At 36.8% G+C, this 25421-nt stretch overlaps 3 protein-coding genes across 6 annotated transcripts; 2 read left to right on the top strand and 1 right to left on the bottom strand.

The window, feature by feature from the left end:
• Positions 1-66: 66 nt before the first annotated feature.
• LOC107601271 (ras-related C3 botulinum toxin substrate 3) lies at positions 67-6093 on the top strand. Its single transcript, XM_016293398.1, has 6 exons — positions 67-218; positions 2913-2984; positions 3093-3210; positions 5106-5168; positions 5275-5434; positions 5776-6093. The coding sequence occupies exons 1-6, from the start codon at positions 184-186 to the stop codon at positions 5904-5906; spliced, it is 579 nt and encodes a 192-aa protein (XP_016148884.1). The 5' UTR covers positions 67-183; the 3' UTR covers positions 5907-6093.
• A 2730-nt stretch (positions 6094-8823) lies between these two features.
• On the top strand, positions 8824-16119 carry LOC107601269 (COP9 signalosome complex subunit 1). 2 transcript variants are annotated; one of them, XM_016293393.1, is made up of 14 exons: positions 8824-9006; positions 9215-9307; positions 10189-10370; positions 10476-10640; positions 10717-10852; positions 11100-11177; positions 11272-11332; positions 11631-11716; positions 11826-11920; positions 12037-12142; positions 12269-12349; positions 12755-12892; positions 13191-13325; positions 15472-16119. In XM_016293393.1, exons 1-14 carry the CDS (start codon positions 8839-8841, stop codon positions 15544-15546), a joined length of 1599 nt encoding a protein of 532 aa, XP_016148879.1. In that variant the 5' UTR covers positions 8824-8838; the 3' UTR covers positions 15547-16119. The 2 variants fall into 2 exon arrangements, with proteins under 2 accessions (XP_016148879.1, XP_016148880.1); XM_016293394.1 differs by lacking the exon at positions 8824-9006 and adding an exon at positions 9049-9115 and having other exon boundaries at positions 15472-16117.
• A 1972-nt stretch (positions 16120-18091) lies between these two features.
• On the bottom strand, positions 18092-25286 carry LOC107601270 (tRNA-dihydrouridine(16/17) synthase [NAD(P)(+)]-like). Of its 3 annotated transcripts, none has more exons than XM_016293397.1 (14): positions 25214-25286; positions 24313-24554; positions 24106-24214; positions 23191-23241; positions 22994-23106; positions 22662-22744; positions 22475-22578; positions 21778-21925; positions 20235-20331; positions 20037-20122; positions 19645-19811; positions 19111-19148; positions 18929-19004; positions 18092-18329 (listed from the first exon to the last, which is right to left on the bottom strand). In XM_016293397.1, exons 2-14 carry the CDS (start codon positions 24547-24549, stop codon positions 18208-18210), a joined length of 1431 nt encoding a protein of 476 aa, XP_016148883.1. In that variant the 5' UTR covers positions 24550-24554; positions 25214-25286; the 3' UTR covers positions 18092-18207. The 3 variants fall into 3 exon arrangements, with proteins under 3 accessions (XP_016148883.1, XP_016148881.1, XP_016148882.1); XM_016293395.1 differs by lacking the exon at positions 22475-22578 and adding an exon at positions 22033-22136; XM_016293396.1 differs by lacking the exon at positions 22475-22578 and adding an exon at positions 22033-22136 and having other exon boundaries at positions 18092-18275.
• Between the last annotated feature and the right edge of the window lie 135 nt (positions 25287-25421).

Genomic DNA, 25421 nt, shown 5'->3' with positions numbered 1-25421 from the left:
ATCTCCGAAAGCGTACGAACCTTGTGTTCGTCTTTTTCCGGAAATATCGTGAAATACCCCGGACTGCCACCGACCGCTGCTGCAGCTGAACAGCAATCGTACCAGCCCACAGGCACCTTAACATCACATTTCAGGCTATTTCTTCAGATTCCTCGCTCGTCGGATACTACTCGTGCACTGCAAATGCAAGCCATTAAGTGTGTCGTTGTCGGCGACGGGTAAGACGTTGAAGAATAAATGATAAAATTGCTTATTTTTGCACGGAGGTTTTCTTTTTGGGAAAAGCAATTGTTGCGAGAAGGAGCTGGGGAGCGGGGATTGTGGTTTGGCTCAGCGGATGAGTGAGATCTGCTGAGACAGAATTGAGGGTTTTATAATTATTAAACATTTTTAAATATTACCTTTCTCCGAAACACCGTAGTAGTTATCATTATGGTTTCAAATGAGATTGTAATGAGCATAGGCTCTGTTTAGTGATGGCTGTTTTGTTAAATATATGCTCAGGCGTTTACAATTGTGTGCATTTGTTCCATTTTTAAATGAGTCGATTTCGCTTTAAAGTATTGTGGCAATGATTCCATGCAAACCATGCCAACATTAAACGCGTCTCGTGCAGTGTAGAGATGAGATGGCTATGTAATGATGTAATGTTTCACACCTACATCGCTAGAGCTCGGGTGGAAATGATCGTGTGCTTGCTTGTGAGCCTGAACTTTATCCTTGACCTTTTCTTAAGTCATTCTTTTTTATCAGAGCGCATCATAAAACCAGCCGAATTCCTTCCTAAATTCTTAAAACGGTATTTCCCCCAGCGATGATAAACATTAGGGATGCACGATATATCGGCCACCATATCGGTATCGGCCGATAAATGCTCATTTTTTCTGTTATCGGTATCGGCCCAATAAGAAAATTTGGCCGATATCTTAAAGCCGATAAATAATGCATTATTTCCTTCAGAGACACTTCAGATGCGCGCTGTTCGTTTGCAGCCTTTTGTGCAATTGTACGTTGTAATATTGTGTTTATTTGATGTATATCTGATGTATCTCATATAGAATGCGTTTGGTAAAGTTAAAAGAGCGCTTCAGTTTACCGGTGATCATCTTTAGCTCAGCACACGCAGCTCAAACAGCAGTGCACAACATTAATAACTATGATTGGGAATGTCGTGTATATAACATTCTAATGAGAACATTATTATAATAAAACGTTGGGAATTCTTTGGGTTTAGTTGCCGTGTTTCAGCGCGTTGATATGGGAAGAGCGCATCCACAACAGGATCACACATTCTGACTATAGCATGCAATAACTGCGTCATTTTGTACATATATAAGTTGTAATATTATGTTTATGTTGTATTAATATTAATCTCAGGATGCATTTCCTTGAGTTAAATAAGCTGCCAGCAAAACGCTTCAGTTTACCATGTTCATTCAGCTCTTCAGCTTCAGCACGCGCAGCTCAACGGCTGCTATTTAAAACAGTGGTATTAATTTGTTACTTTTTCAAAATCATTGATATATTATTAATAACAACAACCACTTGTATTGTTCTCTTATTATTTTCATCAACAATATGGTTTAGTAATTAAAATCATTTAATTATTGTCCGTGCAGAGGCTATTCCGTTTTATTGATCTGTGGCGCATTCATTTTGATTCTTTACACGTGTAATGATGTCCAATGACTTGTTTGCATTATTTATGCATTATTTTATTTGTAAGACTTTTTTATGACTAAATTTGGTAATGGGAGAGTAAAATTATTTTTAAAACATACACCGTTCAAACTAGGCTGCTTATGTTGAAGTGTTCGGGATGTGGCTTTTAATGATGAGACCTTTTTTGTAATCAGGCTCTCAAAAAGTATATAAAAATTTGGATATAGATTTATCGGCCAACATATCGGTTATCGGCTTTCAAAAATAAAGGATTATCGGTTATCGGTATCGGCCAAAATTTTCATATCGGTGCATCCCTAATAAACATCGAACGAAACAAATAGTTGCATTGTAAGCGTTTGGTAGATATCAGCTAGCATTTGTTTTTATGATCATTTCATTACCCATACCAGTTATTTTCAACATTAAAGTGTCCCATAACCACTATTCATCAGTTTTTGATTTAATCATTTTTTTTAAATAATCACTAGATAATTATTAGACTACAACAGTAGAATGCAATATGTACTATACAATTTTAACAATAATAATACTAGTACTGTTTTAGCTTACAATACATGTCAAGCAGAAAAAATATTGGCCAAACCGTTTATTATCGCTATAGGCCTAGTATTTGGTGTGATTTGTACTTATTTCATGGTATTAGTTAAATGCATGTGCTTAATTCATAGTTTCTTTTAGACCTTGGAGAATTAATATTAGCTGTTTCCTTGTAACCATTTAAGATTTAGCCCCTGTCTCATGGTACACGCTTTCTGTCATTTGCCATGTGAGACTCACAGCCTACTGATCTAATGACAGGAATACAAATTTAGGTTTCTTTCATTTTTGCCTGCTTACTTAGCTTTTTCTATTTTTACCAATTTTATTATCAGACTTCCTCACTCTTACTCTTCCTTTCCTAATTTTTTTTATCATTTTTCACCCTGCCACTGCATTTCCTCTCTACGCTCTTTACTCCTCTTTCTGTGTAAGTGCATGCAGTGTGTGTTTTTCATGACAAGAAGCTGTCACCCTGTATTCACTCCTCATCCGGCGGGGCAGTTCATTTGAGAACAGAACTGTAAATTAGTGGCTGCCAGCGTGCCGTCGAGCCCAAGAGTGAATGTAATGCCTGAATGAATAACTACAGGCCTTTCTGCCTGCTTTCCTCGATGTGCCGTGTATGTGCTGTCCTCGGTCCTCAGTACTGCAGTCACACTTACCACTTAGCATCTTTTGTATTTCAGTGCCGTGGGTAAGACATGCCTGCTCATCAGCTACACCACTAATGCCTTCCCAGGAGAGTATATTCCCACAGTGTGAGTAGTTTGATACTTTGAAACAGGAATTATTCCTGTGTGTCTTTGCAGTTTACTTCTGTGGATGTGTTTCTGAAATGTTCTGAAAAATCTGTGTGTGACCCTCAGATTTGACAACTACTCTGCCAATGTTATGGTGGATGGTAAACCTGTCAACTTAGGCCTCTGGGATACAGCAGGACAAGAGGACTATGATCGCCTTAGACCACTCTCCTATCCCCAAACGGTGCGTAAATATCTCCGTGATTGGCTGTGTAATCCGGAGTCGAAAACTTTTTGACAGTGTTTTTTGTTTAGTCAAGATGCTTATTTTTTTTTCTTTTACTCATTACTAGACTTCATTAATTATAACTTTTGGACTCACTCATGCACAGTCTGTTCTTTGTTTTGTAAATAAACAGCAATACATTTTGGTACAGAGACTAGTTTTGTCATTTCTTTTGAGCACTGGGCAGGGATTTGGGCATGTATCCAAATGAATTATTTGTTTGTTCAAATATATACAATGTTTTTGAAAAATATGAATCCCCCCACCTTTCCTCTGTCCTTCATTATGAAAATGTACATTACCGTTCAAAGGTTTGGGGTCAGTAAGATTTTTTATTCAGCAAGGACACATTAAACTGATCAAAAGTGACACTGCAAAAAAAAATTCTCTTACTTAGTATTTTTGTCTTGTTTTCTAGTATAAATATCTAAAAATTCTTGAATCAAGATGAATTTACTGTACAAGTAAAATTACTTAAGATATTATGTCTTGTTTTCTGTAAAAAAATATCTAAATTTTGTTAGTTTTTCCTTAAATAAAGCAAAAATATCTGCCAATGGGGCAAGAAGAATTATCTTGTTTAGCCTTTGAATTAAGATAATTTTTCTTACCCCATTGGCAGATATTTTTGATTGTTCTAAGCAAAAACTAACAACATTTTGAGAATTCTTTTGAGACTTAATATCTTAAAGGCACAATATGTCATTTTCGCCGCTGGAGGTTTATTTATTCAAAACAAACAAATAGACAAAGGCGTAGGTGACTGAGTGTGGAATCATGGGAGTTGTGGTCTTCATCCCCACAGTCGATGCAATCCGACGGGACTCGGGCAGAAATCATGTTCATGGATGAGCTAATGATTTATTAATGTAGTAGTATGAAGCAGGGTGAGGCTGAAAGCCGTCGAAGCGAAACGAGGCGCTGAACGAGCGTGACACACGGCTCGAAAGCAGCGGAGCTTTTATTATGCCACAGTCGACCGCTTCCGCTCCTCCCGGTCGTGCGTATGTGGGGAAAAAAAGCAGCGCTGTTTTATCAGACTAGATACAGTACATTCTATTAAAACGCACAACATATTAAAGCGTCTTTGGTGTTTCCATGTAATCGAGGGGTTATGACGTCATTGGCAGGCGACACAATGACACTGGACACGCTCCGTGTTACTAGTTAAAATTGCTTATTTCTCTGGATTTAAACATTCTTCGAAACATTTGGGATAATGTAAGTACACAAGTCAGCAAAATATATAACACTGTTCTAGTGGTTTTATTTTAATAAAAAAATCTTACATATTGTGCCTTTAAATCATTTTAATTGTCAAGTAAATGCATCTTGATTCAAGAATGTTTCGATATTTATACTAGAAAACAAGACAAAAATACTAAGTAAGAAAATCTATTTTTGCAGTGTATAATGTTACAAAACATTTCTATTCCAAATAAATGCTGTTCTTAACTTATTATTCATCAAAGAATCCTGGACCAAATGTATAATTGTTTCCACAAAACAAATTCAACTTTGCCATTACAGGAATAAATTACATTTAAAAATATATTCAAATAGAAACAGTTATTTTAAGTTGTAATAATACATCTAAATGTGTTATTTAAATAAATGCAGCCTTGGTGAGCATAAAGAGCTTCTTTTAGTGCATTAATATATCGTACAGACTCCAAACATTTGAGCGGTACTGCGCTTTCTTCAAATGATAAATGATTTAAAAAGGTTATAAAAAGTTTTTAAAAATGATTCTTCTGTTTTCTGACAACCTCAGCATTATATAATGCAGTGTAATCAGAAATGAATAATTGATGACATTGATTTTTACAAAGAGTCTCCTTTGCTTTCTACAGGATGTGTTTTTAATTTGCTTCTCACTGGTGAGCCCTGCTTCCTTTGAGAATGTAAGAGCAAAGGTTAGTATCCACTGAAGAATAAGAAATATTTCTTGAGCATTTGGATTCCTTAACAAGATCCACAAGCTATTATGGTGCCTTGTGTTAACCAGATTTCTCTTTGTAGTGGTACCCTGAGGTTCGCCATCACTGTCCAAACACCCCCATCATACTTGTGGGCACTAAACTTGATCTGCGAGATGACAAAGACACGATTGAACGTCTGCGGGATAAGAAACTAGCTCCCATCACTTATCCGCAAGGGCTTGCTATGGCTAGAGAGATTGGTGAGAATGTTTTGTTAAATATGTATATGGTTTATTTCCTTTTTTTAAAAACTAACCTACACTGAAAAAAAATTGGTGTAGAAACAATTTTCATAAAACAAATTGCTAGTAAATTTTACAAATAAAATTTGCTAGTGAAATTAATTAAACGAGAAGATTTGAAGTACAAAAACTGAAATATATATGTATCAAACTTACTTAAATAGTCTTTGTTTACAACTTTAAAAAATCTATATTTTTTACAGTTTAGAACTTTTTCAATGTGCTATAATAGTGTTATGGCATTGCCATGGGGAATAGTATCGTGTATAGTTGGCTCATTGAAATCTTTGGCTTTGTAGGTGCTGTGAAGTATCTGGAGTGCTCTGCTCTTACTCAACGGGGTTTAAAAACAGTGTTTGATGAGGCCATCCGCGCTGTTTTATGTCCTCCACCTGTAAAGAAAAGGGGCAAGAAGTGTACTGTATTTTGAGAAACACCGCAACTCATTTCTTCATTGATATGCCATGTAAACAGTGGGCTCTTGCTCTTCAGCTCTCCTGTTAGCAACAGATAAATCCAGCTTGTGAGGTGACAAACTGCAGAGACATGCATTTCCATGGTGTGTCTGGTATAACAGATATATTTGACCCTGGACCACAAACCCAGTCACAAGGGTCAATTTTTGAGAAAAATTCTCAAAATCTCTGAAAGCTGAATAAATAAGCTTTCCAGTGATGTATGGTTTGTTAGGATAGAATAATATTTGGCCGAGACACAACTATTTGAAAATCTGGAATCTGAGGGTGAAAAAAAATCTAAATATTGAGAAAATCGCCTTTAAAGTTGTCCAAATGAAGTTCTTAGCAATGCATATTACTAATCAAAAATTACGTTCTGATAAATTTACAGTAGGAAATTTACAAAATATCTTCATGGAACATGATCTTTATTATTGGCATAAAAGAAAAATCAATAATTTTGACCCATACAATGTATTTTTGGCTATTGCTACAAATATACCCCAGCGACTTGAGACCGCTTTTGTGCTCCAGGGTCACATATCAACATAAATATGCCAAATTTGCTTTGTTTTTATTAAACTTTGCCTTAAATTGTTGGTTTAATGTGAAAATTTATTGGAAGAGAATGACATAAGGCCATGGCATCAGGATGAATAATTAGTTACTAAAGAACACGCATAGCTAACTGTAAAGTTCTTTGCCGTTGCAACAAATGTTACATTTTTCAGAGCTTATTGTGTGGAAATCGTGACTATTCATATTTTATCTGCACATAATTTTGGGATCTGTGAATGTGTCAGAAGATTATGTACATAGATATTTTGCGACTTAAATGTGTGGCCATAGTTAATGCTCTCACTTGAGGGGTGACGGCAAATGCATTTTTAAGTATTTTACTTTCAGCTTTTATTGCCTGTTAAACATTTCATACAGTACCTGTGTTTTAATGTAACTATTTGATAATTTGTTAAACAATGACAGAAATATTACACACTGAAATATTTGTTAGCCTATAAAGTACTATTATTAGATACTATAAACAGAAATAATACTATATAAAATAAGCTGTAATCACAATTGTCTGTAATGTTTAATGGACTACATACTGCAACTTACAATGAAAACCATTTTGTGTAGATTGTACATCTAGTTTAAAAGTCTTTATTATTATAATTTTTTTTGCTAAACATTTTCCTATATATTTTGATATGTTTCAAACATGATGAAGTGTGCCATTACTGATTTTTGTGCTGGGCTAACAAAATGTTTTAACAGTTGTAAGTGTTCAGATGATTCTTTGAAATGTTCTTTAACCTTTTAATGATTAATATTTCAATTTTAATGAGTTGTTAAAAATGTGTGTATGTGTGCCATTTGAGCATATATGCTTTGTTAGTATGCATTAACATTAGGCATTTTTGTTTTTATTGAACTAATGACTGGCACATACAGTACATAATCTCAGTCGCAGTTTCAGTTCTTGCCAAAAAAAATAAAATCAGTACGAGTGAGACATCATTGTGAAGGTGTGGTTGTGGCTGTTGTGTGGTCTTTTATTCATTTGCTAAGTAACATCTGGATACTGTACAGCCAATGGGTCATTATCTCAAAATAAACTCTTCAGTGTACAATATCCTTTACATAACTAGACTTAACCAACACCCAAACTAAGGTGACCAGATTTCTGACATGGAAACTAGGTACATTACCTAGTTCAGTGGTAAATAGCAAAAAATTGAAATCTCAATGTTATTATCTATAAATTAAAATACAGAAACAAGATTTTATTGTTGTTGGTTCCATACAGGGGCGTAGATTTGTCCCCCACACTTTTAATACGAGCTCGTAAGTCAGAGCGGCCCTCAGGACGCGACAAGTTTAGCGACAGCGCGCCTCTATCCGCCCGAGGAGCGAGACCAATGCCGTTTCGACAGTGAACACAGCCAATAGAGCTGTTTTGGTTTACACCCAAAGCGGTCCAGTAGGCTTTCTCGGGGTCGCTTGTGAAACACTTGGGTAGAAAGTTTCTTTAGCCGGCTAAGTGTGTTTAGCAAGCTATCTCGTTATCAAGCTGTCTGTTTTGTATCATTTAGAAAGTGTGCTTGAAATTCAGGCTGTGTTTCAAAGCATAGTACGTTTTGCCTGGCTGGAACGCATTTTATGCTTCGGTTAAACTTCATATGAGGCTCTAAAATACTGTCTAGGTAGGCTGCTCACTAGATTTTGAGACACATCCTCTATCATTTGCTTGCAGAGGTTAATATGGAGCACTGACTATTTCAATTTAAGCCTGATCTAGTTTTACTGACCAAAATGATTAAACCCTGTGGAGCTGCTCATATTTTATTGAGCAGTATTTCAGTTTTAGAAACCGTAGCTAGATTCAGTTATATTAGACTGTCATTGATGAGCGTGTGCGTTATAATGTAGTTAATCAAGAATGACAGCCCAGGCCATTTAATGCAGTGTTATGTCATCTTAAAAAATATCGGGTGTTGGAAAGCTTGTGTGGTTAACGATGTAACCGTTCATTCAAGATGGGTGGACAAATGCTGTTTTAGAAAATCTGTTATTGAAAAACCAAAATGTTTGAGTCGTAAGATGAAATTTGGTGGGGATGTGTGTGTGTCCCTCCCATTGCCTTTTGTGGTTATGAATCTGTGTCAGAATGTTGCATGTGAGAAGCCAGTGTGTACTTGTTGCTGCCACTTTTTTCATCTAATGGATATCTTTAAACCCGCCTCACTTCTGAAGTTGAAACATTCTTCAATTTGTTTGGTTTATATTTATGTGTTCATTTCAGCAACTTTGACTTGTTTTTGTCTCGGAGCTGCTGCCACCCCAGTGTGATTTTATAAGCATCCGCCTTCTTGCAGGAGTATTTTCAGTCAGGTCAGCAGGATGCTGAAGGGCAGGCTCAGGGCAAGCTTGAATTTGCCAGTCAGATCAGCCTCGTCCTCATGGGTAGAGCTGAACTTCAGCGGTCAAAGCAGCGTGTCTGATCTGTTCATGGATTTTACTGCCGGATTCAGTGTGTACAGCTCAAGCTCCTCATCATACTCACTGGAGGTAACCACACAATGAAGGCAGATAGGATGTGAAGCCATCTGAAAGCCTTGGAGCTGTCACTCAGTGTTGTGGTATTATGTTTTTCTTTCCACACAAGATTTGTTTGGTGGTAAGGATATAGGTTCCTCGATGTCCGATTTTGTTCACCTACACTTGAATACATTCCTCCAGTGCAGCGTGTTAAACATGGTGTTTCCTGTATTAACAGGGGTCTGTAGAGCCCATGCAGATAGATGCTGACCCTCAGGAAGACCAGCAGAATGCGCCTGACACCAACTATGTTGTGGAAAACCCGACATTGGTATGTATCATTGTATACACTTGTGTACTCGCTTCCTTAAGCTGTTCGCTATTATAAATCATTAACCTCTTATTTTTGAATTATTTTTAACAAAATATCATGCAGCATCTAAATTCTCTTGTTGTTTTGATCATTTTCAGAATCACAGAAAAAGTTGTACTTTTTTTGGTAGAGATTCCATCTAATAACCAGTAAATGGCTGATATTACAATTATATATTGTAATAATTTGATATTAAAAATAAAAAACAGTTTTAAATGCTTCATGGGGATTTAGGGATCACAGCATTATAATTTAAAGTAAAAAAGATTTTCATTTTGAGATTTGCTAAAGATGCATTTGACATTAAATTATTAATGTCATTTGTATTTACCTCAGTGTTATTTTAATATTGTTATAGCATTTATTAATATTTTAAATTTGTAGTTTTTTTTATAGTTTCACATTTAATTTTAATGTTAGTTTAAGTTTGAGTGATTTTATGTGCTTTTGTAATTTTTATTAGTTTTCATTTTTAATATTTCCATTTAGCTTTAATTTATTTTTATTAAAGTTTTAGTAATTTATAGTACTTGTATTTAGCTTCCAAGGCAACATATCTATGTTTAGTTTTTTGTTGTTGTTGTTGTTTTTCATCTTAAATTTATACTTTATTTCAGCTTTATTACAATTAACAAAACTATTGTAATAGTTTTTGTATAAAGAGTGACAACACTGCTTCAACATTGCCATTATCTAATGCTCATTTAATTTAAGTATAAAAAATTGGGGAAATGAGCATCTGTCATATTGTTTGGCCATCAATATAGCGCTGATCTAATGCCAGTCACAAAGTTTTTTGGGACTTTGATGAACTGAGAGCTGACTTTATTTTTGCACAGGATCTAGAGCAGTATGCCTCCAGTTACAGTGGGCTGATGAGGATCGAGAGGCTGCAGTTTATTGCAGACCACTGCCCCCAGCTACGAGTGGAAGCACTGAAGATGGCCCTGTCCTTTGTCCAAAGAACCTTTAATGTTGATGTCTACGAAGAAATCCATCGCAAACTCACTGAAGCCACAAGGCAATTCAAGTTCATTTCTTTTCTACAACCAAACATGGTTTCCTCATGTAAATATTACATGCATGACTTTGAATAAGTTTGTTCTTAAAATGTTTGTCAACACAGGGATGTGCAAGGTGTCCCAGATGCTGTACCGGAGGGGGCAGTTGAACCCCCTCCTCTCGACACAGCCTGGGCAGAATCCACCAGGAAAAAAGCCCTGCTCAAACTGGAGAAGCTGGACACCGACCTTAAGAACTACAAGGGAAACTCCATCAAGGAAAGCATAAGGTAAGGCCAGACTGAATGTCTGTCATTTTTTATTGTCTGTGATGCTGTGCCTGTTTTTACATCTGCATGTGTTCAGGAGGGGTCATGATGACCTTGGAGATCACTATCTTGACTGTGGTGACCTCAGCAATGCCCTGAAATGCTACTCCCGGGCCAGAGACTACTGCACTAGCGCCAAGCATGTCATCAACATGTGTCTTAATGTAATCAAGGTATGGGCTTTTTGTCTTCTCTGACCATCAACTGATGTGTTTAATGATGATACAATATTCATGAAAGAGCATACAGTTTTTTTTTTATTATTATTGCTTAAAGCTTAATTTCAAGCATAAAATCTCAAAATTCAGCCTGCATATAGCAGAATTTTCTGTTTTACGGTTTTGAATCTTTTTGGTGTGGATAGCTTAAAAATTCAAGCAGTCTCTAACAACTGATCCAAACAACCTTAATATTTTATAGGTTAGCGTTTACCTCCAAAACTGGTCCCATGTACTTAGCTACGTCAGCAAGGCTGAATCCACTCCAGAGATAGCAGAGGTAGGAGCAACCTTTCATTCTGGTTTACTAAGCTAAGAAATTTCAAAAGAGAATGAATCTACAATTATAATTTTTGTGTATCTCTGCAATCTAGCAACGAGGAGAGAGAGATAGTCAAAACCAAGCTGTTCTAACCAAACTGAAATGTGCTGCAGGCAAGTACTTTATTTGTATTTCAAGTATGTGAAGTTTATTTATCTTTGAAATGTAGACACATGCGGAATCATTATTTTAGTCTGTTTTTAACAATGTGTATACATACTCAATGTATTAACAATTTATATTAAAAAATTTATATATATATATGTGTGTGTGTATTATTTATTTCATGAGGAATTTGTATGATTATTGTAGTCACATTTTTTGTCAATTCCTGAGTTATACTGTAAGTCATGTAAAAATGGTTTTGACCTTTCTTTTGATTTGATATTATCGTCTCTCTTGTGACAATAGGATTGGCAGAACTTGCCTCAAGAAAGTATAAACCGGCTGCCAAGTGCTTCCTGCAAGCCTCCTTTGACCACTGCGACTTCCCTGAGGTTGGTGTCATTTTTAACTTTGTTCTAATGCCACACCAGATATTTCTAATAACACCGTTGAAGATAAATAAGATACAGTGTGTAATGAGAAGCTCTGTTTGCTCTCTAGCTACTTTCCCCCAGTAATGTAGCAGTGTACGGGGGGCTGTGTGCCCTGGCTACATTTGACAGACAGGAACTGCAACGAAATGTCATCTCAAGCAGGTGAACCTTTTGCACCTTCAAACTAGGTGTTCTAATGAACACAAGAGGTAGATTGTTACTGGTTACATGTGGATAAAACCTAATTGATTTAATTTTACTCGCCCTTTGTTTTTTAGCTCCTTTAAATTATTTTTAGAGTTGGAACCACAAGTCCGTGATATTATCTTCAAGTTTTACGAGTCGAAGTATGCATCTTGTCTGAAAATGCTGGATGAAATGAAGGTGAGTTTATTGATGTGTGCCGAGTTGCTAGGTTTTGATTTAGCGAAGTTTCAGACACTGATTCTTTCTGTTGTCATTTTTGTTGGGATGTTATGATTCATAAGTGTTTTATTTGATGTATTATAGGATAATCTCCTCCTAGACATGTATCTGGCCCCTCATGTAAGAACACTGTACACACAAATCAGGAACAGAGCCCTCATACAGGTATGTAAAGGGATATGTGGTTTTGGTCTATGAATTTTATTTAGTTGCCGAACTTTGACTTCTATTTAATCTGATTCCTTTAATGGAATAGTTAGTCCAAAAATGATAACTGGATGAGTAAATGATGATCTTCATTTTTGGGTGAACTATCCCTTTAAATCAGTAGAATTCACAACAGCAGTGTTTAATATGTTCTCAAAAAGCCATATTGACACATGCACATGATCAATGAACATCAGGTCATCCCTGTTTTTGAGACCTGCTTGACATAATTATATTGATATGGAATGCTGAATGTGAGTTAAAAGTGTAAATGCCATAAGATAATATCGACTCCTAAAGTATTAACATAGCTGCACTTACATGACCAATCGATTAACTTTGTCTTGTATTTTCCACGGGCAGTACTTTAGCCCATATGTGTCAGCAGACATGAACAAAATGGCCGTGGCCTTTAATACCACAGTGGCAGCTCTGGAGGATGAATTGACCCAGCTGATCCTGGAGGGCCTGATCAATGCTCGTATCGACTCCCACAGCAAGGCAGGGCTGCACTCTCTCATTTGTCACCCTGGCACTTCTTTTTCTGGAACATTGTTCCCTTTTCTTGTTGCTAAGCTAAAATATTTTGGCTGATTTTTCTATCAATACCTTTCAGCATTGACTGAATTATATTTATAATCTACTTTTCTCTTGCTTTGTCATTAAGCACCTTACCTTGAATAAAACATGCCATATTGCCTTTTTGCCTAAAACAAAGGACTGTTCTAGAAACAGGCTTTGGTGAAGATTTTGCATTAAAACCTGAGGTTCACCTGCTAATTGAAAACTGTGTTTGTAGATTCTGTATGCCAGGGACGTGGATCAGAGAAGCACAACCTTTGAGAAGTCTCTACAGATGGGCAAAGAGTTCCAGAGACGAGCGAAAGCCATGATCCTGCGGGCAGCTGTGCTTCGTAATCAGATACACGTCAAGGTAACAGGGTCCCCAGGGTAACGTGTCCTCACTCTGCTCTGCTCTTCACCTCACCATCACCTGACCATCTCCTTCCCCTCAGCATGAGTGTCTCTGAATTTCTGAGTCACTGTCAAAGCACTGCATTTATTAAAGCAGTAACACATCTGAGGATACGTCATTAATATTGTGATGCTGTAAGATGAAGCTGTTTTCTTCACATTGATGTGACTCATATAAAGTTGCCTCAGCTGTATTACTGCACTTATAAGCAAACTGCATATGAGTTTTGTTGTACTAAGTGCATGTTAAATTGATATTCTCGGTTCATTTTAGGCTAATCTCAATTGACAGCACTTGTCTCTCATTTTCTTTGAAAAAAAGTAAAGAAATCTGGGTCACAGTGAGGCACTTGCAATAGAAATGAACGAGGCCAATCCAAAAATGTTAAAGTACTTGCTGTTTTAGCAGTATAACCAAAAGAAGTAGACAGTATGTGTCTATGTGAAATTACGTTTGTTAAAAAAAAAAAAGAGTTGGGATCAGTAAGAAGAATATGCTGTTCTTTTGAACTTTTTATCCACCAGAGAATCCTGAAAAAATGTATCAATGTTTCCACTTAAATATAAAGCGTCACAACTGTGTTCAACATTGATAATAATTAGACATTTTTCTTAAACATCAAATCAGTATATTAGAATGATTTCTGAAGGATCATGTGACTCTGAAGACTGGAGTAATGATGATGAAAATACAGCTTTGACAGTAGAGGAATAAATTATTAAATAAAGTATATAAAAAATGTATTGTAAATTATGTACTGAAATTATACTGTTAATGTTGCCATGAATATAACCATTGTTGCTGATATGGCATTAAGATATAAATAAATGTTAACATTTGAAACAGTTAAGTTGTAATAATATTTGACAATTACTATTTTTACTGTATTTCTGATCAAATAAATGCAGCCTTGATGAGCATGAGTGACTTCTTTTAAAACATTAAAATACTTACTCACTCTAAACTTTTGAATGATAGTGTATATACAATTTTACAACTGTTGCAAAGACCTCATAGCTTAAACCCTAAAATGACTGTATAAATCAATAGAACGACTTTATAGCTAAAATAATAAACACATTTTTATTAAAGAATTAATGTCAGTGCTTTAAAAAATAAACTATGGATTGGCCCCATTTGCTTCCATTGTAAGTGCCTCTCCATAACCTCAAATTTTGCATTATTTTTCTTTATATAGTCTTTTTTAAAATCAACATTATGCCACAAATGCTGCCGATTGAGCTTAAAGGGTTAGTTCACCCAAAAATGAACATTCTGCCGTTAATTACTCACCCTCGTGTTGTTCGAAACCCGTAAGACCTTCGTTTATCAGTTACGTAAAGTTACGACAGTATCATGACGCGAGTGTGTAGCGGCGCCGGCGCTGACCCAGACGTCATCACGCCGGATCTGGGTCAGCACCGCCACACACTCGCGTCATGATACTGTCATATCTTTACAGTTGAACCACTGATGTCACACGGACTACTTTGTCGATCATCTTGGTACTTTTCTAGACCTTGAATGTGGTAGTTACCTTGCTGTCTATGGGACAGTCAGAGAGCCCCCTCATATTTCATCAAAAATATGTTAAATTGTGTTCCGAAGATGAACGAAGGTCTTACGGGTTTCGAACAACACGAGAGTGAGTAATTAATGACAGCATTTTCATTTTTAGGGGAACTAACCCTTTAATTTGTATTGAACCGGGAATTTTGTATTAAATCAATCCCCTAGCTATTTCATCAAAAATATGTTAAATTGTGTTCCGAAGATGAACGAAGGTCTTACGGGTTTCGAACAACACGAGAGTGAGTAATTAATGACAGAATTTTCATTTTTAGGGGAACTAACCCTTTAATTTGTATTGAACCGGGAATTTTGTATTAAATCAATCCCCTAGTTTATTGCATGTAGGCAATCAACTAGATGCAAGTTGCTTTAATATGTGTGGAAAAACTATTAGCTCCCTGAGAAAGAGCTACAAGAATACCCCTAGTCTTCATCTGTCATTCTTCACCAACTCCAGCATGCGTTTCCCTATCAATCTGTTTTTCCCGCTCTACATGATGCTTCTCACTGATCCCTTTCATTCCTTTCACAGTCCCCTCCAAGAGAAGGCAGTCAAGGGGAGCTCACACCTGCCAACAGCCAAACACGAATGAGCACCAACATGTGAAGGCTCGACCAGATGCCTCTCCTAGGAAAGTACACGGGGCCACTGCCGCATCCTAGGCCCCCCCGTTTAGAAATCAATTATTTCCCTGCTGAAGAGAGAAAAATCACAATCTAAAGACTTTATTTAAGTTGGGAAGAAGATATCTGTTGTCTGTATTAAAGACAAGCACACCCTGTTGCTCAAATGAAAAGGAAAAAAAGATAAAAAGAGAAATGCGGCGGTTAAGCTGTACTGGCCTGTTGTTCTTTGTAAAGGATGCACTTTCCTCTGTATCTTGTGACAAACCTTGATTACACATTGAGAAACCTCATCACGAAACATGCTTTTAAAATAAACATACATTCAAAAAGATGCTTCAACCCGGAAAGGTTCTTTCTCCATGTGTTACTGATGCTGCAGTCGGAAATGCAGTTTCATTTGAAGACGTTCAACAATTGCAGCATCATCTCTGTTTACTAACTTCTCTGTTGTATTGTGTTCTGCTGTTTAAGTAAGATTGTTACTCCAGTGAATCATCATCAGCTGGTTGGTGACCTTCAACAAAGGTAGATTTTATTTGCTTTTATGGCCTTGAATAAACGATACCTAGAAACGTTTAAAAACTATTCAGTTTTTGGTCATATTTTTAGAAAAGGAGAAAGGCAACTTTTAACACTTCAAAATTTATTTGAGCAAAATTTCCAAAATGTTTGAACTATACTAAGCCCAAGGAACTGATGAGAAAAAAAACATCCACACCGAATAGCCACATATCTGTACACACATTTACATTTAGAGATTCATTCAAGGGTGTTTCTGAGCAACTGTCCCACATCTTAAGAATAAGGCACTGAGTTGAGTCCTGATGCTTTAAAGTACTGTGTGAAAAAATAACATATTGGCCTATAATGAAAAGAAAATGTCATGTTGAAGCAAAGTTGTATGAAAAGGGCATACTTTTTTGAAACACAAAGAATTAAGATAAAAGGCAGTACAATAATAGCAATTGTAGGGTAAGGCATCTGAATCTGACAACATCTTTAAAAAAAAAACAATTTACTGGGAATCTTTGTAGTGTAACTGTCCTCATCTCTACAATAAATGTCAGTATGTGTGTGTGAAACAGTCACATGATCATAACCGCACTGGAAAATAAGTAGAGGTCTCGGATTAAAAATGAATTTATATACATGTTCCAAAAAAAAAACGTAAAAATGCATTAAAAGTCAAAGATGTTTGACTCTGGTTGCAACATATAACTATGCCCAATCTTTCATTTTGGAAGACAATAAATATAGTAAAAATACAGTTCAAATAATGTTCGAGTGAAGATGTCCATCAGTGTATTGGTGTATTTCCACAGAACGTCCCGAAATAAAAGTCCAGCTCCTCTATCTTAGGTGAGCGGGGAGCAGTACAGGATTGTGCATTCAGAGCAGCTGCTTCATATACCACGCTCCCAGTAATTATCAAAATATACTACTCTAATAAACCATCTTAAAATATTAAGACTATGGAACTATTCACCCGACAGCAGTCCAGAAAGTGGTACTTCATTACAGAAAAGAATGACTCTACAAATGATCCAGTGTAAGTAACAGTAGCACTGATCTTTCCATGTCTGGTTCTTTGCATGTTTAGTTAATTTGGTGTCATATGGATCCAAATCGCACCTCAACAGTGAAAAACAATCCCTGTATCATTCGATCATTCGTTTTTTGATTTAATATTGAAAGTAGAAAAATGAGAAAACGGCTCCTTTTTCGTATTTTCCCAAAACACCATCAAACAAACAGGCTAATGAATAGCTCGACACAACTCATGGGCAGAGTCTAGACAGGTCTTTCTTCTGTGTAGATATAAATTATATTCTTTGCATCAGCTGGGCATGGCAGGGTATGATATGACAGCTGTCTTAGCCTACCCTGCTCACCCAGTAAGTCTGTTTGTTTTTTTGTTTAATTAAGAAATTCATTATTTTGTTTCAAAATAAATTTTAAACACTAAGACAAAAAGGAAAGAATAATAAATTGGCTTGGGTATATATAGGCCTATGTTCACGCAAGAACTGTCATTTTGACTGACAACCGGAGAACAACAGATATTAAATAACCTACTGTTAGAGTTATATAATGTAGTCTTGTGTTTTATTAAAATTGATATATCTCAAAAGGATATGCACTTGTGTGCAGCGTGAGCCGCTGCGCACTCGCACTGCAACGCAAGATTTTCATTAAATATAATAGCTTGCCATTTTGGTTTGTTTCTTACCAAACCCTCAGTATAGGCCTACCTTCAGAATGCTTGGAATATACGCCACGAGATGCATAGGATTATTTTACGACAGATATCCATCCGCTTCAAAAAAAAGACTAAAGTCACCATTCTCTGCCATTAAATTGACAAGTGCGAGCAGGAAATTTTTGTGTTATTAAGTAATAAGCCTTTAGAACAACATTAAGGTGAAAAAAAAAAAAAAGAAACGAAAAACGAGCCGTTTTCTCATTTTTCTACTTTCAATATTAAATCAAAAAACCAATGATCGAACGATACACGGATTAAAAATCAGGTTTGGCCTCAAATGCAGTCCTGTACTTCTAATTCAGTGCAGCAATGTTAAGTGGTAAACCAGTTCAATGTGTTTTCAGACGTCACTGTTGTCCACATCCAGTACAGTCTGCTTTACAAAGGATCATGGGCTGCAGTGGAAACTGTCTGACTGTTGGGATTCCCATTCGTCAGCCCACCACCTGTATCAGAGTTAGACTGTTTTAAAGCCTTGGTTTTGAATCTCAATCCATGGCCTGTAACCCAACAATGAACAGAGCAAACAGTTAGTCTTATAGAAGTGGTAGGACATTACAAGTTACATTCAGATACATGCTGGTAAGGAGATTACATCATCAGAACAATAGTGTTTTAATTTTAACATTCTTAGAAGTAAATTCAGCTTCCTATTAGGCTCAATATTTACACAATGATAAAATATTTTAGCAAATAGGATTCTAATGCCCCATTCCTTACAGTATTAAGTCACTAAACATTTCCAAACTAACTCCTCAGCTATGGAACATGTTGCCACCCTATATAAGAACTGCACCAACATACACTGATTTTAAGTCTCTTCTTAAAACGTATTTATTTACTGTTGCATATGGTCATAAGTAAGCGCAGTGGCATAACTGTAGTGTACTATCTGTCGTTGTGTTCTATGTTTACTTTTGTATTTTGGTATATGCTTAAATTTTGTACAGCACTTTGGCCAACAGCTGTTTTTAAATGTGCTCTATAAATAAAATTGACTGACTGACTAACTTGTTCACTTGTGAAGCTATTTGTGAGTGTTACTGATCAAGTCACTGTGCGCTTCATACACAGTGAAACAGCTGCTTGATATACTAACCCAGACAATCAGCCACTTCCTTGAAAGCCTTCCTCTTGCAGCAGCCACGGCACAAGTTGAACACACATTTATTACCCTGTTGATTTTTAAAAAGCACACGAAATGGTTCTGTAAACACTTCAAACATGAGTACATTATAGCACTAAAATCATCAGATGAAAGAAAAGAATCAAAAATCTTACTTTAGGGTTTCCACATTGCTCACACTTGATGTATTTAGCTGCAGAACACAAGGATGCAAAGGCAATGTTATTGACCTTAATCAATATATGTTAGCCAATATCTTTATGATAATATATTACCATTTAAAAGTGACAGTAAAGACGTTTATAGTGTTACAAATAATTTCGATTTCAATTTTAGAATCCAGAAAAAAAAAGTTTCAGTTTCCATAAAAATATTAAGCAGCACAACTGTTCCCAACATGGATAAGAAATGTTTCTTGATCAGCAAATCAGCATATTAGAATGATTTTTGAAGGATCATGTGACACTGAATAAAATAAACCTTACTGACCCCAAACTTCTGAATGGTAGTGCATGTCTAATAAACTTTTTTTTTTTTTTCATATCCTTTTTTTTTTTTTTTTTAATAATTTTTTTCTATTTTATTATTTGAAGGTTACAATAATGTGCACTGTGCCATCATCAATGTCACTTAAAGGCCCCATTAAGTCAGTGGGCTTTGGGAAATATTGGGAACAGATTTATCCTTACGCTTCAGCTCTGGACAGAAGTTCTTGTGGGGGTTGCGGGCTTTCTTCTTCTGCTTGTTCTTGGAGAGCGAGTCGTTGGGTGCATCGCTGTCCTCCAGCGCCCTCTTCACACTCACAGCTTTGGTTTCTGATGCTCTCTGCCCATTTTCAGTGTTTGGATCCTTGGGCCTACAAAATATACCAGCTTCACAATCATGTTCCAATGTTATATTCAAACTAGTTTATGTCTATCATGGACAGAAAAGATTTCTTTGAACCTTGGCTTTGGCCCATTCAGTAAGTGTCAAAAGATTATGACTGATATTATACTGTTTTGCTGAGACCACAGAAATAGTATAATTGTGATGGTTTCTTCATATTCACACAAGACCCAATCAGAAAACATGTCCTCACGGTGGTCTGACGTAGGGTTGACAGATCCAGTGAGGGAAGGGAAGTCCAGTCCGAGTCCATTCTGATTCATCTTTAGCCATCTCCTGCTGTAACAGTAAAAAGCAACTGCTCTCTCAAACTCTGTCATAAGCTTTATAAATATTTCTGTCTGAATAAAGTTGGACTATGATGAATTTGTAATCCACAGAGTTCCTTTACCTGGCAACGTTGTTTCAGTTGTCTGTTGACCTCGGCAATCCCAGCTACGTTTTTCGCTTTGGCCAGCTCCTCCCTCAGGTCTTGATGTATCTGTAAGCTGTTGTAATAAAAAGACATACTTATTATTATACAATTCACCAGTCATCACCTTCCTGTTTGGGGTCGGCAAAATTTTTAAATGTTTTTGAAAAAAAATATTTTATGCTCAAGGCTGCATTAAAAACAGCAATATTGTAAAATATTATTACAATTTAAAAGAAATATTTTCCACTGTACTATATTTCACAAAGTAATTTATTCCACTGATGTCAAAGCTGAATTTTCAGTTGCTATTACTTCAGTCTTCAGTGCATGACAGACATCTTAGAGAAAGAAACATTTCTTCTTATTATCAATGTTGAAAACTGTTGTACTGCTTCATATTTCTGTGAAAACTTGATTTCTTGATTAATATAAAGTTCAGAAAAACAACAATGTAACAACTATGTTTGCTGTCACTTTTAACCAATTGCATGAGCCCTTGCTGAATGCTATTTGCTATTAATTTCTTAAAGGTGTCATATGATGTTGCTAAAAAGAACATTACTTTGTGTATTTGGTGTAATGAAATGTGTTTATGCGGTTCAAGGCAAAAAAAAAACACATTATTTTCCACATACTGTACATTATTGTTCCTCCTCTATAGCCCCGCCTTTCTGAAACGCGTTGATTTTTACAAAGCTCATCAGTCTGAAAAGCGAGGTGTGCTCTGATTGGCCAGCTATCCAGTGTGTTGTGATTGGCCGAATACCTCAAGCGCGTGACGGAAATGTCCCGCCCAGAGCGATGAGACAAAAACATTGAAACCCATTACAAACGAGGCATTTGTTGCATCCAGTGGGGACTTAATTACTGATTATAATGATTTATACGAGTTGCGTTGCATCGCATTGCGTAAACATAAAACCATGACTGCATTTGTGATCGGAGAAATGACAAACAACAAGCCCTACTCTACACTGCCCAAAAAACTCGCTTTAAATATAAAAACTCTTTAAATATAAAAAACGTACTTACAGTTCGTGAGTCAGAACGTAGTCTACTCTACCAGGATCAGGAAACTCCATAATATGTGCTGCACACATCTGAATATTTGGTTGGTTGAAGTGTTCTGGAACAGTGTTGTAAATACAACTTAACCACTGATTTCTAGTCATGTCCATTTTTGGAAGACCAAACAAAGTAGTTTCGCTTTCACAACGAAACACAGCGTCACACACGGTGGCCTAGAGTGAGCGGCGGCGGCCTACAGTGAGCAGAGGCTGGGGGCTAGACTGAGACTTTAGTCTTTGCAACTTTACAGATCTTCTTTATGCACCAAGAGCTTGTAACACTCCAAAGAGAAAGGAAAAACTGAAATCGCATCATATGACCCCTTTAAAATCATACTAACCCCAAACTTTTGAATGATAGTATTTAATGAACTCTCTCAATTCATTAAGTGACTAAAATCTCAAGCAACAGCGAAATATCAGTGTCAAGCTTCAAATGTGAACGAACTTACGTGTGGTGCCACAGTTTGAAGATGTGAGCACGGACGTAAGACAGACTGCAGGGTGGGTGTTTCTCCACAACCCCCAGGTACTCCTCAGCCATCTCCCACACAGGTGGACTACGGCCTTCAAACAGGGCAGGATTGTGGAGATTCCCTTCTGTAAATGCAATGCGTTCATATTTTTGTATTACTGAATTAAGAAATATCAGAGTGCGAGTCTTTCTGTACAAGCGTGTTTATGAATCTTGTCTTTGTATGCATTACCTGCACTCATAACACCTTGTACTCCAGTCTCCTCCATGCATAGCTGAACATCACTCAGGTGCTGGATGTTTCCATTGGCGAAAACGGGAATGTTTACAGCCTCCCTACACAAATGCAATAAAAGGTACACCATCAGGACAAAACACTAAGAACAGTCAGCACCAGAAGTGTTGCATCTCTTACCGTACAGCTTTGATGTGCTTCCAACTTGCAATGCATGTCGAAGGACAGACTGCAGGGTGGGTGTTTCTCCACAACCCCCAGGTACTCCTCAGCCATCTCCCACACAGGTGGACTACGGCCTTCAAACAGGGCAGGATTGTGGAGATTCCCTTCTGTAAATGCAATGCGTTCATATTTTTGTATTACTGAATTAAGAAATATCAGAGTGCGAGTCTTTCTGTACAAGCGTGTTTATGAATCTTGTCTTTGTATGCATTACCTGCACTCATAACACCTTGTACTCCAGTCTCCTCCATGCATAGCTGAACATCACTCAGGTGCTGGATGTTTCCATTGGCAAAAACGGGAATGTTTACAGCCTCCCTACACAAATGCAATAAAAGGTACACCATCAGGACAAAACACTAAGAACAGTCAGCACCAGAAGCAAGTGTTGCATCTCTTACCGTACAGCTTTGATGTGCTTCCAACTTGCAATGCCCGTCGAAGCCCCCTTTTGATCTTTAGTTCTCCCATGAATTGTGAGGAGCTATAAAAAAAAAGTTAAAGATACTAAACCATCAGCAGCTGGTTCAAGAATATATGAATCGCATTAGATTGAGATTTGAGGTAATGTAGAGGTTACAGCTGGTATAACAAACAGATCAGTTCCAGGTTGGAGAGACGTAAACCTCACTCCCTCACATGGGCTCCTGAGAAAGGTGCTTAATCCCAGGTTGCTCCATGTGCGCTTTAGACAAAAGTATCTGCTATATGATAAGCAAGGGGAACACTTTACCTGGCATCCAGCCTTTTCCAGCATTTTGGCATACTTCACGGTTTTATCAATCTCTGGGAAGACCCGGATTTTGCAAGTAATGGGCACAGAGAGTTTTTCATCGGCCAGCTTAACTGTAAACGACAGCACCTGAATAAGACACATTCTCTACATGGTTCACACATCTGCACTGAGCTTATTAAAATAAGACAACTTACTCATTTTCTCAAGAAGGTCCCACTCGTCTTGAAGAAACACACCATAATGGCCTAGGAGAGAATTTATAAATGAGCCATAATGGGGAAACAGTGACGCATTTTGCTAAAATGTGAGATTTAAGTGAATAAATGAAGCAAATATTTTTAGAACCAAACTTCATGTTAAGACACTACTGCTCAAAGTTTTGGGGTCAGTATGATTTCTTCAACTGTTTTTAAAAGAAGTCTCTTATGCTCACTAAGGGTGTGTTTATTAGATCAAAAACACAGTTAAAACAGTAATCCCAGTTGAAAAACGTGCATGTCCATAATATACTTAAAGTGATCTATTTTTGCGCAATAACTTTGTGTCCCAAAATAGCACAGTTGAGTACACTTACTGTAGATGATCTTAAGTATATCTTAAGAGGTAAACATTTTTTGTATATTAAGTACAAAATTAATAGAGCACTTTAAGTACATAATGGAAGTGCACTTTTTTTCAGCTGGGATACTGTTAAATATTATTACAATTTAAAATAATAGCAATATATTTTTAGATATTCTAATACATTTTAAACATAATTTATTCCTCTGATGGCAAAGCTGAATTTCAGCATCATTACTCCAGTCTTCAATGTCACATGATCTTTCAGAAATCATTCTAATATGCTGATTTGATGCTTAAGAAAAATGTATAATTATCAATGTTGAAATCAGTTGGGCTGGTAATATAGTTGTTGGAATAGTAATGCTTTTTCCCCCAGGATTCTTCAATGAACGGAAATAAAAACCGAAATCTTTTGCAACATTGTCATTACTGTTTTTACTCTCACTTTTGATTAATTTACTGCATCCTTGCCGGAAAAAAATCTTATGAATGGTGGTTTATCTCTCACATACAACAGAAACGAAGTGTCAGCTGAGTTTTGGTACCTCTTTTCGCAATCATCTGAGGGCAACCCAAATTCAGATCGATGGCATCGCAGTAATCCTGGGTAAGTAGAGCAGCCTGGATAAACACCTCAGGATCATTGGCACAGAACTGTAAGGAGACAGCAGTGAATAACTCACACTCCATATGAACATAGTCCTCTCTGTCACCTCAAGGGGCTTACTGATGCCAAACGAGATGGAGCCCACCTGTGTGATGAGGGGTCGGTCCTCCTGGTTGACCTCGTTGTACAGGTTCTCTCGGCGGTAGTTGGCATCCCTGACGAACACCTGTGCGTGCAGCATGGGAGTGTAGCAGAGCTCTGCGCCGTGTCTGCGGCTCAGGAGCCTCCAGGCCAGCTCGCTCTGCTCCACCATGGGCGCCACCACATAGCGTGCACCCTTCAGAGTGCTCCTCCAAAACTCGAACCCACGGGGTTTCGCCATGCTGCCTGCACAGGATGAAATCCAGAGCTGGGTAGTAACTGATTACATGTAATCTGGATTACCTAATCAGATTCCAAAAATTAAGTATTAGTAATTAGATTCAATTACATTTCAAAATACTCGTAATCAGACTACAGTTACTTTTTATGGATTACATGATTATTTACACAATAGCAAAAATGTATTCATAATATATTGATTCTCCTCTTTTTCATCTTTTAAATGTTCCTTTCTAAAATATATATATATATATATATATATATATTTATATGCATACATACACACACTCAGAAAGTCTTTGGAATCAGTAACGAGTTACAATTTGTAAGTAATCTACCCAGCTCTGATGAAATCACATTTGACTAAGTGAAATGGATAATACTAAATTAACATAGCACCTAGCTTAACTGTATGCTCTAAAATGAACATTAACATAGCACGTTAGTGTTATTAGGAGTAATTTGGATCTGTCGTTGATCACTAAACATTTTGGAAAGGTGTTTCTTAGCAAAAGAAACTAAAGAGTCTGAGACCACGGGATGATTTGTGTTACATATCTGAAGAAATAAAGTGTGAAGGACAAACACATTGACAGAGCTTAACTAGAAGATGCCATTAGCTGTCCTTCTTTTAGAACAGACTGTATTGAGAGCAAAATACTTACAGTAGCGTATGAACCCGCCACAGACAGCAGCTCTATGCGGCACATGAAGTGTTGTGTGTGTCGCGGGGAAATACATCCGTGAGGAAACGATAAACCTATTGATTTATTCCGGAGATTATGACAAGATACAATATATCACAACGTTTGGAAGTGGGTTGTAAATTATGTTTTGTTCAAATGTAAAAATCAGTCATGTCATATATATATA

The sequence above is a fragment of the Sinocyclocheilus grahami genome, unplaced genomic scaffold (assembly GCF_001515645.1).
Source record: "Sinocyclocheilus grahami isolate Dianchi unplaced genomic scaffold, SAMN03320097.WGS_v1.1 scaffold302.1, whole genome shotgun sequence".
NCBI classification, from domain to species: domain Eukaryota; kingdom Metazoa; phylum Chordata; class Actinopteri; order Cypriniformes; family Cyprinidae; genus Sinocyclocheilus; species Sinocyclocheilus grahami.
Note: the sequence above shows the minus strand (reverse complement) of the source record. Positions and strands in the feature narration are given on the sequence as shown.

Coding starts and splice junctions, on each gene's coding strand:
- LOC107601271 (XM_016293398.1), top strand. CDS start 184: ATGCAAGCCATTAAGTGTGTCGTTGTCGGCGACGG. Junction 219..2,912: donor TGTGTCGTTGTCGGCGACGG/GTAAGACGTTGA, acceptor TTTGTATTTCAG/TGCCGTGGGTAAGACATGCC. Junction 5,435..5,775: donor TGCTATGGCTAGAGAGATTG/GTGAGAATGTTT, acceptor TTGGCTTTGTAG/GTGCTGTGAAGTATCTGGAG.
- LOC107601269 (XM_016293393.1), top strand. CDS start 8,839: ATGCTGAAGGGCAGGCTCAGGGCAAGCTTGAATTTGCCAGTCAGATCA. Junction 10,641..10,716: donor TCCATCAAGGAAAGCATAAG/GTAAGGCCAGAC, acceptor GCATGTGTTCAG/GAGGGGTCATGATGACCTTG. Junction 13,326..15,471: donor GTAATCAGATACACGTCAAG/GTAACAGGGTCC, acceptor TTCCTTTCACAG/TCCCCTCCAAGAGAAGGCAG.
- LOC107601270 (XM_016293397.1), bottom strand. CDS start 24,549: ATGGCGAAACCCCGTGGGTTCGAGTTTTGGAGGAGCACTCTGAAGGGT. Junction 24,215..24,312: donor ACCGACCCCTCATCACACAG/GTGGGCTCCATC, acceptor GTCTCCTTACAG/TTCTGTGCCAATGATCCTGA. Junction 22,579..22,661: donor AAGCACATCAAAGCTGTACG/GTAAGAGATGCA, acceptor GCATTTGTGTAG/GGAGGCTGTAAACATTCCCG.